Source organism: Macaca fascicularis, chromosome 7 (genome assembly GCF_037993035.2).
Source record: "Macaca fascicularis isolate 582-1 chromosome 7, T2T-MFA8v1.1".
Taxonomy (NCBI): Eukaryota; Metazoa; Chordata; class Mammalia; order Primates; family Cercopithecidae; genus Macaca; species Macaca fascicularis.
The window spans coordinates 19,183,295-19,201,140 of NC_088381.1; the positions used below are offsets into that span (position 1 = coordinate 19,183,295).

At 45.3% G+C, this 17,846-nt stretch overlaps 1 protein-coding gene and 1 pseudogene across 13 annotated transcripts in view; one reads left to right on the forward strand and one right to left on the reverse strand.

Annotated features, from left to right (window-relative positions):
* Positions 1-2,007: 2,007 nt before the first annotated feature.
* Positions 2,008-17,846, forward strand: part of STARD9 (StAR related lipid transfer domain containing 9) — a 153,757-nt gene continuing 137,918 nt past the window's right edge. For 9 of the 13 annotated variants that reach the window (XR_012414835.1, XR_012414836.1, XM_015452713.4 and 6 more), the window contains exons 1-3: positions 2,008-2,170; positions 9,796-9,865; positions 12,287-12,403. Coding sequence is in view for 8 of the 13 variants with exons in the window: in XM_015452713.4 (XP_015308199.3) it covers positions 2,124-2,170; positions 9,796-9,865; positions 12,287-12,403 (234 nt within the window). In the remaining 5 variants the exon portion in view is untranslated. Of the gene's footprint in view, positions 2,171-9,795; positions 9,866-12,286; positions 12,404-16,234; positions 16,275-17,846 lie in introns of those variants that run through there. The other 4 variants (XM_065547831.2, XM_065547830.2, XM_073995625.1 and 1 more) reach the window with 4 other exon arrangements.
* Positions 7,387-8,012, reverse strand: LOC135971786 (eukaryotic translation initiation factor 4E-binding protein 2 pseudogene; annotated as a pseudogene).

The following is a 17,846-nucleotide window of genomic DNA, read 5'->3' on the forward strand; positions in this document are numbered from 1 at the left end:
GCTTGAACCCAGGAGGCAGAGGTTGCAGTGAGCTGAGATCATGCCACTGCACCCCAGCCTGGGCGACGGAGCAAGACTCTGTCTCAAAAAAACAAAACAACAACAACAAAAAAAACAAAATGCAGCTTTTATGCGGGTACAGGATTGCTGTAAGAAAAACATACCTGGCTAGTGCGGTGGCTCACGTCTGTAATCCCAACACTTTGGGAGGCAGAGGTGGTCGGATTGCCTTAAGTCAGGAGTTCAAGACCAGTCTGGCCAACATGGCGAAACCTCGTCTCTAATAAAAATACAAAAAATTAGCCAGGCGTTGTGGCACACGCCTGTAATCCCAACTACTCAGGAGGCTGAGGCAGGGGATTGATTGAAGCAGGGAGTTGAAGGTTTCAGTGAGCTGAGATCGCACCACTGCACTCCAGCCTGGGCGACAGAGTGAGACTCCATCTCAAAAAAAAGAAAAAGAAAAAAGAAGAAAACATACCTATATATTCTAATACGATTTGAGAACAAGCAAAGTCATTATATGACAACTTGAAGCAAAAGGAAGGTGAAGCATCTAAAGCTAAACAATTTTATGCCAGTAAAGGACGGTTTGATAAATTTGGAAAGGTTTGGTTTACAATATGTCAATATAACAGAAAAAGCAGCTTCTGCTGACCAAGAGGGAGCAAATGAGTTCCTAGACACCATTAAGGAAATGATCGAGAAGAAAGGGTATCTGCCTGAACAGGTTTTCGGTGCATATGCAAGTGCCCTATTCTGGAAAAACAAATGCCACAAAGGACATTTATCAGTAAGGAAGAGAAGCAAGCACCAGGATTTAAGTCAGGAAGGGATAGGCTAATATTTTGTGCAGTTGGGTTTATGATCAGCACTGCCCTCATCTATGCAGCTGCTAACCCTCAAGCCTTGAAGGGAAAACATAAACACCAGTCACCTGTCTTTCGGTTGTACAAGAAGACCTGGACAATAATCCTTTTTCTGGATTGGTTCCCTCTCTGCTTTGTCCCTGATGTCAGGAAGTACCTTGCCAGTAAGAGACTGCCTTCTGTTATTTTATTTTTTTTAGACGGGGTTTCACTGTCGCCCAGGCTAAAGTTCAGTGGCCTGATCTGGGCTCACTGCAGCCTCCACCTCCCGGGTTGAAGTGATTTTCCTGCCTCAGCCTCCCGAGTAGCTGGAATTACAGGCGCTCGACAACACGCCTGGCTAATTTCTGTATTTTCAGTAGAAACGGGGTTTCACCAGGTTGGTCAGGCTGATCTCGAACTCCTGACCTCAGGTGATCTGGCCTCAGCCTCCCAAAGTGCTGGGATTACAGGTGTGAGCCACCGCACCCAGCCTGCCTCGAAAATTTAACCACAGAATTGACAGTTCAAGCGAACGCAGAAAATAAAAGTATTTAGCAAATTACTTTACAAACTTTCAGAACAAAACTTAATTGATTTACTTGACTTTACATAGCACGGACACCGAGTCAAAGAACAAAAACTATTTCAGGGTAAGCGGAGCCGGGAACAACAGACTTGGCACTGCGTCCTCGCGGCCCACTCGGCTCAGGATTGGCTGAAGCTGGGCCAGCACTGATGGGCCCGGCGCGGCACGCGCAAGGGTGGGGGCGTCCCAGGAGGCCGTGGGTCGTAGCGAGGCGAGGCGAGCCCGGGCGTCCTCCCACCCATCGACTAGCCAAGGCTAGGCCGGCACCACGCGGCTCTGGATGCAGCGCGTGCTTGGGCGGGGGCGACCCGGGAGGCTTCGGGTGGAGTGAGGCGGAGCGAGCGCTGGCATCCTCCCGCCCACCACGCTAAGGAATGACCCAGTCTCAGAAGGAACCTGCCAGCTCCGGCTGCTGCGCGTGCTTGGGCGGGGGCGCGTCGGGAGACTTTAGGGAGGATTGAGGGGAGGCGGGGCCGGGAGTTCTCCCGCCCACCGGGCTCAGGATTGGCCGAAGCTAGGCAGGCACCGCCCCGCTCGGGCGGCAGCTCCCGTCCGCGCGGGGGCGTCCCCAGAGGCGCGTGGGGCGGGCGGGGCTGGGTTGGGGTTGGGGCTGGGGCTGGGCTTAGGGCGGGGGCCTGGGATGCTGCCGCGGAGCTGACTTGCTGGACTTGGTTTGTGGCAGACGGATGGCGAACGTGCGGGTCGCCGTGCGGGTCCGGCCGCTCAGCAAGAGGTGAGTTTGGGCGGGAGGGGGCGCCTGAGGCTTCGCAGGAGCTGAGAAGAGCTGGAGGTCAGCGTCTCCCGCTCCAGAGATTCTGGCGCGCAGAAACCGGTGACAAAGTGACCCGGGGGGTCGGGGTCCGGAACCCACAGAGGCCTGTCGGGACGGGACCTCAGTCGAGCTTTCGCGTTGTGTCCTGGGGATAGCGGTTCTCGGACGGCCGCGGGAGGGCTGCCCTGGGTGAGCGTCGCTGGCGTCCTGCCAGCAGGAGTTTCGAGGGACGGCGGCTCGAGGCTCGCGGCATCGGGTTGGGCCTTTGAGAAAGGCTGGGAGAGGGATGAGCATTCTCCTCTCTCTTTTGGGGGGCTTGGGTGTACCCATGAGGACTGAGGCTGAATGTTGTGTATTCCTGGGTGTGCAAGGGTTTCTCTGCGAAGATGTGGAGAAAGCAGAATGTGAAGGCGTGAGGGGGAAATTGAGGCCCACACAGGTCACGGTTTCTTTCTGTGCTCGACAGCTGACTTAATCCAGGACGGAACTGTTAAGTAGGGGAAGTTGTTCCAACCCCTTCCTTCTGTCAGAGCCCTCAGTGCCCGTTTCCTCGTGGCTTATTTTGGTCGCGCACCTCTCATCTCAGCCCTTGAGACATCCAGTGTACAGCCACGAACTTTTTTCTCTTTGTCACCAGATGAAGTGTTTTTTAAAGATCAAGTAGAGTTTGTTGACAGGTGGAGAGAGTGTAAAGAGCCATCTATGTAGTAAGACCGCCAAGAGCAAAGGACTTAGACTGTGAGGGACTAACTAGAGGTTAAGTTTTGATGGGGAAGGGGTGGTTGGTGTGGAGAGCAGTGAGTGATGGGAGGTAAATCTGGCAGAGTGTCCTTTGGGGGACCAGAAGGCACATGTTGGAATTATTTGGCAAGTTTAAAAATCTCTACGACGTAAGATAGTTTGATAGTTGGGCAGAAGGATTAAGATAGGCATTGTCTCCCATAATACAATTTGGTACTAGTGAGGATTATGTTCGTCCTCATATGGAAATGATTGTCTTTGAAAAGTCTTGTAATTGACAGACTAACGAGAAGAGCAATGAAATGGAAAGAAAGAAAAAGAGAATAGGAAGAGGGCAAAAGAGGTACACTGAAGAAAGAGGGAAAGCCTGAACTGCTGCGTTTTGATTGGTAAATGGCGTGGGACACCTGGCTTCTTCATAAGTGGATGTGGTAGCTCAGGGCTGGGGGATTTTTCATATGTGCAGATGCTACTCTGGAGGTAGCCTCTGGTATATTCTGTATTTGTAAAACTGTTCTTTTAGGGTTTTCAAGATAACAATATTGACCACTCCTAACAGTAACTTCTCAGTTCCTTGGACACTAGGAATTTATTTTTTAATTTTTATTTATTTTATTTTATTTTATTTTTTTGAGACAGAGTCTGGCTCTGTTGCCCAGGCTAGAGTACAGTGGACGATCTCAACTCACTGCAAGCTCCGCCTCCCGTATTCACGCCATTCTCCTGCCTCAGCCTCCTGAATAGCGGGGACTATAGGCGCCTGCCCCCACGCCCTGCTAATTTTTTGTATTTTTAGTAGAGATGGGGTTTCACCATGTTAGGCAGGATGGTCTCAATCTCCTGACCTCGTGATCCACCCACCTGAGGCCTCCCAAAGTGCTGAGATTACAGGTGTGAGCCATCGTGCCCAGCTGAACACTAGGAATTTATAATAGCATGAATTAGATTAAGAAAATGATGCTGAAATTGGTTTACTTGCAGCCGCAGTAGAGAATAACATATCAAACAAAACTGAAGTGAAAAAGAAAAGCACAATTTATTTACTTTAGCTCAAGTTAAGAGCCTTGAGCAGCAAGTGGTAGGATGTCAAGACTGTAGATACCCAGGTGTGAACAGATTGTAGCAGGCTGAAGATTCAGGAGCAGATACAGATAAACCCAGTGTGGCCCTAGCCAAGAGGTCCAGATCACTTCCCTCTTCTCACAGAATCCTGCAGAGATGGCAGCTATTCTTCAGAGTGTGTTATACGGTCTTCATTGAGGCTTATCTGAATGTGGGGAATCTCGTGATTATATGGTTTGTTCCAACCTTCAAATAAGTCATTGGCACACACTCAGTTGACAAAGTCATTGGATCTGATGTGCTTGGGAAGAAATCTTACAGACAATCTGGCCCAAGCTTCTATTTTTTATTTTTCCAGATGACAGAATGGTTTGGCTTAAGTTCTAAAAGTAGTTAGAGCCAAGATTTGATTCATTAGACCTACTGCTCTTTCTGAGATTACAGAAAAGTTGCACTTGTGTCTCAAGTGCGCATTTATTCAGTAGGACTAGAGTTGACCCTCAATTTTTTCTTTTCTTTCTTTTTTTTTTTTTTTTTTGGTGATGGAGTCTCACTCTGTCACCCAGGCTGGAGTGCAGTGGCACGATCTCAGCTCACTGGAACCTCCGCCTCCTGGGTTCAAGCGATTCTCCTGTCCCAGTCTCCTGAGTAACTGGGATTACAGGCGTCTGCCACCATGCCTAGCTAATTTTTGTATTTTTAGTAGAGAGAGGGTTTCACCATGTTGGCCAGGCTGGTCTCGAACTCCTGACCTCAGGTGATATGCCCGCCATGGCCTCCCAAAGTGCTAAGATTACAGGCATGAGCCACCACACCCAGCCTGACCCTCAATAAAATGATACTGCTGTATAGGAAATGGTTTTGATGTCCTCCTCTCTACCTCACAGTTTCCCATAATCAGAAATTCCATACCTCATTATGAAATTGCTGCCCCTTGTCTACCCTCAGTTAACCGTTGTGAGAACATATCTGATCTGCCAATACTGTAGGCTCTAGAAGACTATTTGCCCTTCAAAACTTACTCTTAACCCACTGTATAGCTTTTTTTAAAAAAAGTTTTTCGAAGAATATGTAAAATGAGATTTGGAGTTTAATTAAAATCAGAACAGGGATACATTAAACAAAAGATACTTTTCTGATTATCAATTTTTGAGACTCAAAGCATCCCCAAAACATTGGCAATCCAGCTTGTTCCTGAGAGACAGCCATCACAAAAGGTTTTCACTCTGAACTATTCACATTTTTGTAGCAGAAAACAGAACAAAGTTCTGCAGACATCCTCTCTTCTTTCTAAAATGTGTTCACAAACAGGGTCTTTTCATAGTTCAAAAGGAAAACAAACAGGTTTCTTTTGTGGCCAAACGGCCTGTGACTCTCACCCTGGGATCTGATTTCTAAGAAAGTTCAGGACACCAAATCCAACCAGAAATTCCCAGGACACCAGTGGCTACTTAACTATGAGGGGATGGATGCTTTAGTCTTTCTATGAGGGGAGTCATTCTCCTGGGATTGTTGTGCCTGTCAATAGTCCCAGGAGAGGTAGGTGGGAATGCAAAAGCTAAAGGGTCAGAGAAAAGAATGAGTCTTTCACGAACAACCCATAACAAGGCAGAATGGTCCAGTTTTACAAACCACCCACTATGAACTCCAAACATGCACACCCAAAACTGGAGGGGAAAGGAAAGAGCTTCTGAGGGATGAGGAGAGACAAAAGATGGTGACATAGAACAGCAGACTTGCCTATGAACATTTCTCACCTTCCTAACACTGGAAGATGTTTAATTAGAAAGTTGCTGTTCAAAATGGTACTGAAAACATATTTAAAAATAGGTCTGTAGTCATCTTAAAAATAAAAGGTCACTTCTCAGATAAGAGGAGTGACAGATATTCTCAGATGCTAACACTTGAGGTATCTTTGATGTAAATTTGAAAAATGGCCAGGTAGAGAAAAAGGAAGGAAAGGAAGGAGAGAGGGAGGTAGGGAGGGAAATTCAGAGTATGATAGGAAAGGCAAGAAAACTGGGAGGAACACATTTTTTAAGTCCATGCTTATCTATCTCAGCAGCCAAACAAAGCAGATCCACAAAGGGAAAAAAATGCAGTTATTTTCTAAGAACATTCTGAAAATCGACTTCAAACTCAAAACATAAGGAACTGCAATCTGAGAACAGCTATCACAATGCTAACTGGACTTAAAAATGACTACTGAGACTGGGTACTCAAATGGGTCAATGCTCTTCAGAGGTCATTCTTAGGCATTATCTGACACGATACTATGATCAGGCCTTACCCACCAAGTGGAGGCCAAAGTGCCTCTATTACTTGCTATGGACCTGCTCTAGGAGCCGACAAAATCACTTGGCTTTCTTGAAGTACAAGAGGACTCTGCCAGCAACAAGATGCAGGCAGGGAGGAATGGCAGAAGAAGAGCAAGACTGGTTACCAAGGGCTCTCTTCTGATGTACGGAGTTAAAAATGACTGCACAAATGTGCTAAGTAAAAGAATGGGAAGATGAACTGTAATACCAAAGACAGAAGACATTCCTCCCAGAGGAAAGAAGGGAAGTGGACCTCAAAACAGTGTCCCAGGGTAATGCTACCAGAGTTGTACGAACTGTGCTCTGTCCCAAGGGACAAATACCTGAAGGTAAAAAGGAAAAGCAGCTCTCTTCTTATCATTTCCCCCTGCTGGTTTTAAAGACCCAAGTCCAGAATCTTGCAGCACTGAACCATAGGTGGGATACAGGGAGGAGAGGCAGAGGGTAAGGAACATGAATGGTGTTAGGCCCACCAAGCCTCTGTATCCTTTCCCCAGACTTCCCCATTTCTTCCCAAGCACAACAACAACACGCCAGGCAGTTGTAGGTTGATATTGGGTTTGGGACAAAATTGCGGGGTATGAGGGTGACTCAATAAAGGAGAGCCTAGGAGGCCGGGCACGGTGGCTCACGCCTGTAATCCCAGCACTTTGGGAGGCCAAGGCAGGCAGATCACAAGGTCAGGAGTTCGAGACCAGCCTGGCCAATATGGTGAAACCCCGTCTCTACTAGAAATACAAAAAGTTAGCCCGGTGTAATGGCACACACCTGTAGTCCCAGCTACTCGGAAGGCTGAGGCAGGAGAATCGCTTGAACCTGGGGAGGCGGAGGTTGCAGTGAGCCGAGATCATGCCACTGCACTCCAGCCTGGGAGACAGGGCAAGACTTCGTCTAAAAAAAAAAAAAAAAAGAAAACTAGGAAAGCCAGAGTTTAACTGTTTTCCTCTAAGGGATGCTTAGCTCTACAGAAAATACACCAAGGGCCTTCAATCTAACTTGTTTAACTGGGAAGGGGAACAGGAGACAGGGAGAAGAAATGGTCAGATGAAGCTTATCTTCCTATCATCATTTGGCACCCAGAGGAGGAGTGGGAGGTGGAGAATGTAATGGGGACTGCTGGTATTGCCTCTTCGGTCTTTTCACTGTTGATCCTATTGGCCAAATCAGGTGCATTCAGGTGTCCCTGTTGCTGCTTTTCTTCTAATCCTTGCAGGAGAGTCAGATGTCCATCTCCAACTGGCACCACCCCCAACTGCATGTTTCTTGTCAGGGTTGTTCAAATTACTGACTTCTACTTTGGAGTCTTCACTTAAGGTGCCAGGGCTAGTGACTCCTGGGATATTGGGCAGATGGCAGGGTGGGGTCCTAGCCGTAGGAGAACTGCGAAGATCCAACAGAAACTTTCTATCATAAATGATTCGAGTTCCTCCTGGTGTGGTGGAGAAGAGCGTCCCCTCGGGCGTCGTGCAGTGGTCATGAGGTAGCTGCGCGGCGTAGCTGATGACCACGGTGTGGGTGGGGAAGGCGCGGCTCTGGCTGGGCGGATGGCCGCTGCCGGCGGAGGAGGACATGGCTGTGGGCGCGGGCTCTGGGCTTTGTGTGGCGGGTAGGCGGCGGCGCCGGGCCGGTCTGCTCCGGCCCCTCGGGCGGGCGGAAAAGCGTGCTCTGCGCGCTCCTCGCTCGCTTCCTCTGGTTCCCTTGTCCCGCTACACCCCTGCCTCTCGATCTTCCAGCCTCAGCAGCGGCGGCGACGACGATGACAGGAAGCCTATATAACTTTTTTTGTTTTTGTTTAAGTCTGTAAATAGGGATAACTACTTCAATGATTTTTATGAACATTTGATAAAACAATACAACAATTTTTATTGCTCAGACCCCTGTGCTTGGCTGTCTGGTTTTTAAAAGTTTTACAAGGGGTCAGGCACTGTTTCTTACGCCTGTAATCCCAGCACTTTGGGAGACTGAGGCAGGAGAATCGCCTGAACCCAGGAGTTCAATACCAATCTCTGTCAACAAAAAATAAAAAAATAAAAATTAGCTGGGCATGGTGGCATGTGCTTGTAATCCTGGCTACTTGGGAAGTTGAGGTGGAAGAAATGCTTACGCCCAGGAGATTGAGGCTGCAGTGAGCTATGATTGCACCACTGCACTCCAGCCTGGGCAACAGAGTGAGATCCTGTCTCTAAATAAATAAGTAAATAAAATTAAATCTAAAAACCCCTGTCTCACTGTGCTTCTCCTACCCCTAGTTCTCTAGGTCACAGCCTGGGAAGCCTGAGGAAGGATAAAAAATAAGACTGAAGGTATTGTCTCAACTTTCAGGTTCTAGGCTAGGAGTAATTTAATTGATAACTTTCATTATCAATTAAATATAATTGATATTGGATCAATTATATTTGGTAAGGAGGATTATATATAATATATATTAGTAAGGAGGATGTACTAATTAATTCTCATCTGTTAACATTTTGGTCATGAGTACTTTAGCTGTGACTTTTTATATTATGAAAAAAGATAGGCATCAGATGTGTGTGTGGGTCATCTGGATTAAGCCCATTAAAGTGAATGTAGAGATTGTTTAGTTGTTAGCAGTATTACCAGATAACTGCAACATAGGAAGATTCTTGAGGATCTTGGCCCTCCTTCTAATTTAAGAAGATATAAGGAAAGAATTTGAGAAATATATTCTCAGGGTCTCAGCAGAGAGGATTCCAATACTTTTTTTTTTTTTTTTTTGTCAATATCCATGCTCAAAATGCTACGGAAAATGAGAGATGATGCTGTGTTATATGCTGGGCCAAGGATGCTCTCTGGAGTTTCTTTTGAGAGATGAGCTCTTGCTCTGTCACTCAGGCTGGGGTGCAGTATCGTGATCATAGCTTGCTGCACCCTTGAACTCCTGGGCTCAAGCAATCCTCCTGCCTCTCAGTCTTGCAAGTAGTTGGGATTATATGTGCAAGCCACTGCTCCCTGCACTCTCTAGGGTTTCTAAGCCTGACTTTAAGGTATAATTCAGAGCCTAGGCTTCGTGGTCAGACAAATATGAGTTTAAATCCTAGCTCTGCCACTGATAGCTGTGTGACCTTGGACAAGTTACATAATTTCTCTCAGCTTTAGTCCTCTGCCTGTAAAAATGATATGTTAGCAGACTATGTCAGGAGGGTATGTAGGAGGATAGCATAAGATGAAGAACAATATGTAGTGCACCTAATACAGTGCCTCACACCTAGAAGGTACTAAATGTGAATGTGAGCTGTTCCAGAGCCAAATTGTAAAGATCCAGGGAAGCCTGCCAGCTAGGGGATTGCTTGACGTGACACTTACAGCCATTTATGGAGACAGACACTTCTCTTAAGGGTACAGCAGTAGGGAAATATTTTGTCCCACTAGCACTGGTTTCAGCTTCTTTTTTCTTGATTTAAAAAGAAAAGCAACATTTCTTCTGAGTTTGGGTCTTGTTTCTAGGGAGACCAAAGAAGGGGGAAGAATTATTGTGGAAGTTGATGGCAAAGTGGCGAAAATCAGGAATTTAAAGGTAAGCCTGAAATTGTTTTTCATTTTCTTTCCACTGAGGAGCTAATATTGCTACAGGGGCTTCCAGGCTGAAGGTGTATATGTGAATGTGTTGAGAGTTGGGGAGGGAAGGGTATATAAGGGGAATAGTGGGAAGAGCTTGTGCCAATCATAAAGCAAATTAAGAAATCAAGAAGGTGGCCGGGCGCAGTGGCTCACGCCTGTAATCCCAGAACTTTGGGAGGCCGAGGCGGGCAGATCACGAGGTCAGGAGATCGAGACCATCCTGGCTAACATGGAGAAACCCCGTCTCTACTAAAAATACAAAAAATTAGCCAGGCGTGGTGGTGCACGCCTGTAGTCCCAACTACTCGGGAGGCTGAGACAGGAGAATGGCATGAACCCGGGAGGCGGAGCTTGCAGTGAGCTGAGATCACGCCACTGAACTCCAGCCTGGGTGACAGAGCGAGACTGTGTCTCAAAATAAATTAAATAAATAAATAAAATCAAGACGGAAGTGCAGGGCATTTGGCTGCTGCAGCCAAAGTTTTATCAAATAGGGTGCAACTGTTTGGGAAATTAGTTGGTAGATGTTTTGAAAGTAAACTCGGGATGTTTTGGGGGCAATAGTTAAATCATGCTGTAGGCAATCCATATGCTATTTAACTCACCTGACCAGTTAAACTTTGTGCTAATCTTTTCAGTTGATACCACTTTATCTAGAGACATTATTAGGGATTTTAGTATGCACCTGGTAATGCAGGGTTTATTTTAGCTATACTGAGATCCAAGCAACATCTTTCAGATCCCAGAAGGGAGTCAGTCACTAACCTGGGTTTTGTTACAAATTCTGTTTCACAGATCTCAGTGAACTTTGAGTCATGACTGGACAGACACTTGGAACTTCCTTCCATACCCCTCAGTCTCCCTTCGGCCTAATTTTCTCCACCCTGTTCCTCCATTTACTAGGCAAACAGAAGATGGAGAGGTTTCTTTCTTTCTGGGCCTTGAGGAGTGGAGAGAGACTGGGGAAGCTGACCATGTGACTATTGCTATAGTCAGCTTGCAGGTGGCGCTCAGCATTCCTGAGAGCTGAGGAAACTGGCAAAAGTGAGAGTTATTTGGACCCCAGTCTTCACAGTCATGCCTGCTCTCTTGTTACTCCTGTGATGTGATCTGTTTCCTCTTGTCAGTAGTTCTCTGCTAAAAAACAATGGGGACCTACCAGACTTTCAACAGGGCTCCCCAGGGACAAAGGACCTTTTATTCTTTGCTGTCTCTTATTTATATCTCTGTTGCCTAATCACTTCAGCTGCTTTGTTCTAAGATCTCATGTTTTTGTTTCTAAGAATCAGTCAAACTTGAATCTGCCTTCTGCACACCTCCCTGGCTGCTTACTTCCCTGAGGTCAGTTATCCATGTAGAATCTCTTAATCATTCTGGCGGCCTCATTCTTCTGTCATTTGTGATGGCTGGTGTCAGGGTTGTCTTTCCCCATCCAGAGTGTATAAAATAAGGCATTTTGGTGAAGAACGCCATTCTCTCCAGTACTTGGAGGTCAGTGCAAGGCCAAACTCTGGCTCTACTCTCATCTACCTTGAGCAGCTAGATTGCTTCTGGCTCTTCTGTCCAATGTGGTGTCTAATTGGGGTTGAATATTCCAGGAATCTCAGTGAAAGCCCCAGGTTGATGGAGCCCGTCAGGCACCATGGCCACACTACTCACACACTCCAGGATCCTCTGCAGAAATACTTAGAAAAGAATATAGGTTGAGCATCTTAATTTGAAAATTTGAAATCTGAAATCCTTCAAAATCTGAAGCTTTTTGAATGCTGACATGACGCCACGAGTGGAAAGTTTCACAGCTGGTTTCATGTGATGGGTTGCAGCCAAAACTGTTTTATGCACAAAATTATTTTATGCACAAAACTGTTCTATGCACAAAAATGTATAAATTTATCTTCAAGCTATGTTTATAAAGTGTATATGAAACATAAAAGGATTTCATGTTTAGACTTGGATTCATCCCCCAGATATCTCATTATGTATATATAAATATTCAGAAATCCAAAAAACTCTGAAATCCAAAAAAATCCAAAACGCTTCTGGTCCCGAGCATTTCAAAGAAGGGACATTCAACCTGTAGTGATAAGAAGATGCCCAGAGCGGGAGAGGCTTTCTCTCCCAAGCTTTACCATGTCTCATATAGTTGGTTCTTATGTAGGCAGATATATGATAGGATGACAGACAAATTTAGTTCTCTGTGTTTTATTTGTATCTAATAAGATGGAGACAAAGTTTACCTTTTCTTTTTCAGGAAGATAATATAAACAGTCTCATGACCAGTCCAAGTCTCTCTAGCTATGGTAGAGGGTGATCAAGTGCCACTGGCCAAATTCTAATATTATGATAGAAAGACACTGGATCCTATGTTTGATTTTAGGTGGACAGTCGACCAGATGGCTTTGGGGACTCCCGGGAGAAGGTTATGGCGTTTGGCTTTGATTACTGCTACTGGTCAGTCAACCCAGAGGATCCCCAGTATGCATCTCAAGATGTGGTAATATCATTTATCATTTTTCTTTCACTCTCTTCAGTTCTTTTTTTGTGTATAATGTTTAAGATGTTTATTATAAAGATACTTCTCAAGGTTATTATAGCACAATTGTACAGATTGGAAGTACTCTAATTGGTACTTTAAGAAAATGTCAAAATAACCAACAAATTTTCAAAAGGAAGAAACTTCAATACATCAAGAAACCAGTGGCCTTTTCAAGGAATCATTTTCATGGTAACATTAACAAAAGAAGCTTATTTCAAATGTAATCTTATTGTGTATTCCTCATTTCTACATAACTGGATATTCATTGGGAAATTTACATGAAATCTGAGTCCTGGCTATTTCTTATGATACTTTGGTCTGAAACTAATGATGTTTTGGTCTGAGAAATGGTAGTGAGAGTTATCACTTCCAGAAAGAACAAAGAAGGTGGGAAAAGACTGCTTGCCCAGGACATCTAAGTTGGTTAGTGTCCATTTAAGTTTGAGCCTCCTCATGATTCAGGGGGCTGTAAGTTAGTTCAGGTAGTGTCCTGCTCCTATGATAGGTGAACGGCCGTGTATTATGTGCAGCACAAGGGAATTATAGAGGCTAGTATCTTCTTTGAACCTTAAGCTTGTACTTGTCCTCCTAGGCAGAGTGGGAAAGGGCTAGACAGCTAGTAAGCCAGCCTGCAAGGTAGGTAGGAGGCAGGTGAGTCTATCGATCTGCTGTTTGAGCAGCCAGAGCTTTGCCAGCTGAGCCTGTTGGTCACCTGTCATGTGTCCTGTGGTTCTGCTTAGCTCTCTTTCAAGTTTCCAGGGCAGCAGCAGGTCTGGCCAGTGGGTCTACAGGACCTCTCTGTTTCTCTGAAGCGGCAGTGTTATTTGGGTTTGAGCACTGTTAAAAGCCACGTACCCAGTCCACATCACGGCCAGTAAGCCTTGCTGCATTCGCTTCGGTGGCCACAGATGGTAGCCCTTGCCCCAGCAGCTATCAGGGTGCTTTGCAAAAGTCCAAACCTAAAATTGGGAAAGCCATTTACTTGGCCTTTCATGGTTCATTATCATCATATCACATATGAAAGAAAAGACTATGGGAATATATCCTTGGGAAATACTATTGGAAATATAAATATTTTGGGGGAGCCTGGATTATCATTGCCTAGGATTCTATATAACTTTGAATAAAAAGCCGAAGTATGTTTTCTGACAAGTATTTCAGTCTCTTGTAAAACTTTTTTTTGGGGGCGGTGGGTGGGGGAGATGATCTTGCTCTGTTGCCCAGGCTGGAATGCAGCATAATCTCAGCTCACGTCAGCCTCTGCCTTCTGGGCTGAAAGAGATCTTCCCACCACAGCCTCCTCAGTAGCTGGGACTACAGGTGTGTGCCCCTATGCCCAGCTAATTTTTGTATTTTTTGTAGAGACAGGTTTTCATCATGTTGCCCAGGCTGGTCTTGAACTCCTTGGCTCAAGCAATTATCCCACCTCAGCCTCCCAAAGTGCTGGAATTATAGGCATGAGTCACTGCACCCAGCTATAAAGCTTTTAATAATTATGTCAAAGGAACAACATTATCAAGTCCGAGTGACTCAGAGGAGATAGGACTGATTTTTTGCTGTTGTAGACTTCTGAAGATGATTGAATATTTCTAAATCACTGATTTAGATATTTCTAAATTTAAGTATTTCTAAATTACCCCATTCTTCCCTTCTGAAAGGAACACACAGAAATACGACCCTAGACCACTGTGGGATTTGCTGTCACAGTGGGCCTCTTCTGTTATATAAGCATCTCACCTTTGTAGTCCTAATGTGTTTGCTGTTAATGCTCAGTAGAAAAGGGCAGTGTGGACATTACCTGCCCTCCACTGAGTCTTCTCTGTCCTTTTGAATACGAGGACAGGGGCAGGTCTAGGCTTGTCTTGTGGCCCTTGATTTATTTATTTATTTTTATTTATTTATTATTTTTTTAGGCGGGGGATGGAGTTTTGCTCTTGTTGCCCAGCCTGGGGTGCAATGGCACCATCTCAGCTCACTGCAACTTCTGCCTTCTGGGTTCAAGTGATTCTCCTGCCTCAGCCTCCCAAGTAGCTGGGATTACAGGCATGCGCCACCATGCCTGGCTAATTTTGTATTTTTAGTAGAGACGAGGTTTCTCCATGTTGGTCAGGCTGGTCTCGAACTCCTGACCTCAGGTGATCCACCCACCTCAGCTTCCCAAAGTGCTAGGATTACAAGCATGAGTCACCACGCCAGGCCAGCCGTTGATTTTAAATCTCAGCACTCAAGTGTGTATGAGGCATCTGGTTACTAGTGTTTGTAACCATTCCCTTGAGCTCCTCCAAGAAGAACCAGCAAAGTAACTGACTTTCAGTAAGAAAGATGGGACTCCTATAACAGTCCACAGTTGTGGCTAGATTTGTGGCATAGACAGTGGCCTTTCCGTTAGCAGAGAGTATGAGCATTCTGATAGCTGTTTGAGACCTCCCTGGCCATGGCATATGTGTGGCTGTTCTGTATGTAAGAATAATTAACTATTTTGTATAACATTTGATAAATCAGTCATCTTGGAAGGGGTGTGTGAATGTGTTAAAATTTTATATGTTTGTGTGTGTGTGTATGTGTGTATTAGTATCAATAAGCTTGAGTATCAGTTTGGTTGTGAGGCCCATATTTTACATTTACGTGCCTTAACTGTATAAAAATCTAGTGAAAGCCCAAAAGGCCATAGAGGAGGGAGATTCATAAATGTGATTTTTCTTTTGCCTGATTTGAAATTTAGTGGAAAGATCAAATGAGATCCAGACAGGAAGCCTGTGCAGAGAGATAAAACCAGTGTCTCCTGAGGTTTCTTTTGGCTTGTTTATTAATTGTCTGAGTCCCTCATCAGTCCTAAGAGGAGTTAGGATAGGAAAGAGAAGGAAGGGAACCTCTGTCACAAGCTGGAGTGGAGCCAGAGGTCCCGGAATGGTGGCAGGACTCATATCTATATGATACAAGCAGAGTGGCTCTTTGCTTTAACACAGAAATTGGAGCCCAGATTTAACCCTAATCACTATGGCTCTGAGGCCACCATGGGTAGGAAAGGTAGAATCCATACAATCTTAGGACTTGGGGTGGGAAAGAATTTGGATATAATCCAGTTTATCCTCTCTACAGCATTTTTTTTGGGAGGGGTGTGGGGAATAGAGTCTTAGTCACCCAGGCTGGAGTGCAGTGGCACAATCTTGGCTCACTGCAACCTCTGCCTCCTGGGTTCAAGTGATTCTTGTGCCTCAGCCTCCCGAGTAGCTGGGACTACAAGCGTGCACCACCACGCCCAACTGATTTTTGTATTTTTAGTAGAGATGAGGTTTCACCATATTGGCCAGGCTGGTCTCGAACTCCTGACTTCAAGTGGTCCACCTCAGCCTCCCAAAGTGCTGGGATTACAGGTGTGAGCCACCACATCCAGCTCTCCACAGCATTAGTGATCAGATTTTGAGGGGAGGGGTCAGTCTGTTGAAGTATAATTTAGGTATAGTAAAACATTTACCTTTTTTTTAAACAATTATTTATTATTATTATTTTTAATAGAGATAGGGTCTTGCTATATTGTCCAGGCTGGTCTTGAACTCCTTGACTCAAGCAATCCTCCCGCCTTGGCCTCCTAAAATGTTGCGATTATAGGCATGAGCCACCACGCTTGGCCAAATTCACCTTTTTAGTGTACAGTAACACTTTCATGTGTGTAACTGACACTATAATCAATATACAAAATAGTCTGTCATCCCAGAAATTGCTTCATGCTCTTTTATAGTCTATTTCCTCAGCCCCTGGCAATTACTGATCTATTTTCTGTCCCTACAGTTTCATCAGTTCCAGAACGTCATATAAATGGAATCAAACAGTATGTAGTTGTTTGAATCTGGCTTCTTTCACTTTGCATGATGTATTTGAGATTCTTTTTTTTTTTTTTTAAGATGGAGTTTCATTCTTGTTGCCTAGGCTGGAGTGCAGTGGTGTGATCACGGCTCACTGCAACCTCCGCCTTCTGGTTTCAAGTGAGTCTCCTGCCTCTGCCTCCTGAGTAGCTGGGATTATAGGCACCTGCCACCACGCCCAGCTAATTTTTGTATTTTTAGTGGAGACGGGGTTTTACCATGTTGGCCGGGCTGGTTTTGAACTCCTGACCTTGTGATCCACCTGCTTTGGCCTCCCAAAGTGCTGGGATTACAGGCATGAGCCATCGCACCTGGCCAAGATTCATCTTTACTTTGTGTGTGTCACATCTTCTAACCTTAATTCTTTTTTTTTTTTTTTTTTTTGGAGACTGGGTCTCACTCTGTCACTCAGGCTGGAGTAGGGTGGCACAGTCACAGCTCACTGCAGCCTCAACCTCCCGAACTTAAGTGATCCTCCCACCTCAGCCTCCTGAGTAGCTGGGAGTACAGATGTGTGCCACCATGCCGGCTAAGTTTTGTAGTTTTTGTAGAGATGTGGTCTCACTGTGTTGCTCAGGCTGGTCTCGAACTCCTGGGCTCAAGCAATCTGCCTGTGTTGGCCTCCCAAAGTACTGGGTATTACAGGCGTGAGCCACCACACCTGACCTTCTTAATTCATATTTATTTAAATTATCTGCTCTCCCAAAAGGAATCTCATGGCTTTGGAAGCATGGATTCTGACTGTAAAGGATGAGAGACCAAGTGCTTGGAGTACAGTGTGTCTTTCATCCCTAGGTTTCTTCTTGTTACAAAGGAAGGACTGCTCAGTAATATGGCACTGATTTCAGATATCAAAATATCTGAGGGAAATATCTAAATTTCTCTTAGTGGATATGGAGGGAGTATCTAAATATCTGACTTTAGGGGGATTTAGAGCAACATCTTAAGAAGCCATTCAGAGACAGATGTTGATAAGAACGTCACCTGATCAATGTTGGTGCTTGTGTTAATCTACTTTGTGGTGTTATAAAGGAATACCTGAGGCTTAGTAATTTGTAAAGAAAAGAGGTTTATTTGGCTCACAATTCTGCAGGCTGTAAGAAAGCATTGTGCCAGTATCTGCAGTTGCTGAGGGTTCAGAGAGCATCCAGTTGTAAGAGGGAGACAAAAAGCACACGCGCATGAGAGAGATGGAAGGGAGGCCACTCTCTTAAACAGCTCCGATGTGAACTAATAGAGCGAGAACACACTCATTACTGTGGAGAGGGGACCAGGCCACTCATGAGGGATCTGTCCCCATGACCCAAACACTTCTCACCAGGCCCCACCTCCAGCATCGGGGGTCACATTTTAACATGAAATTTGGAGGGGACAGATACACAAACTGTATCAGTGCTGCCTTGTCATAGCCTTTTAGTATGTTAGAGTTTGAAGATAACTTATTAGTCATCTAGGCCAGAGTTTGTTGATCTCAGCGCTATTGACATTTTGACCATATAATTCTTTGTTGTGGGGGTCTGTACTGTGCATTGTATAAT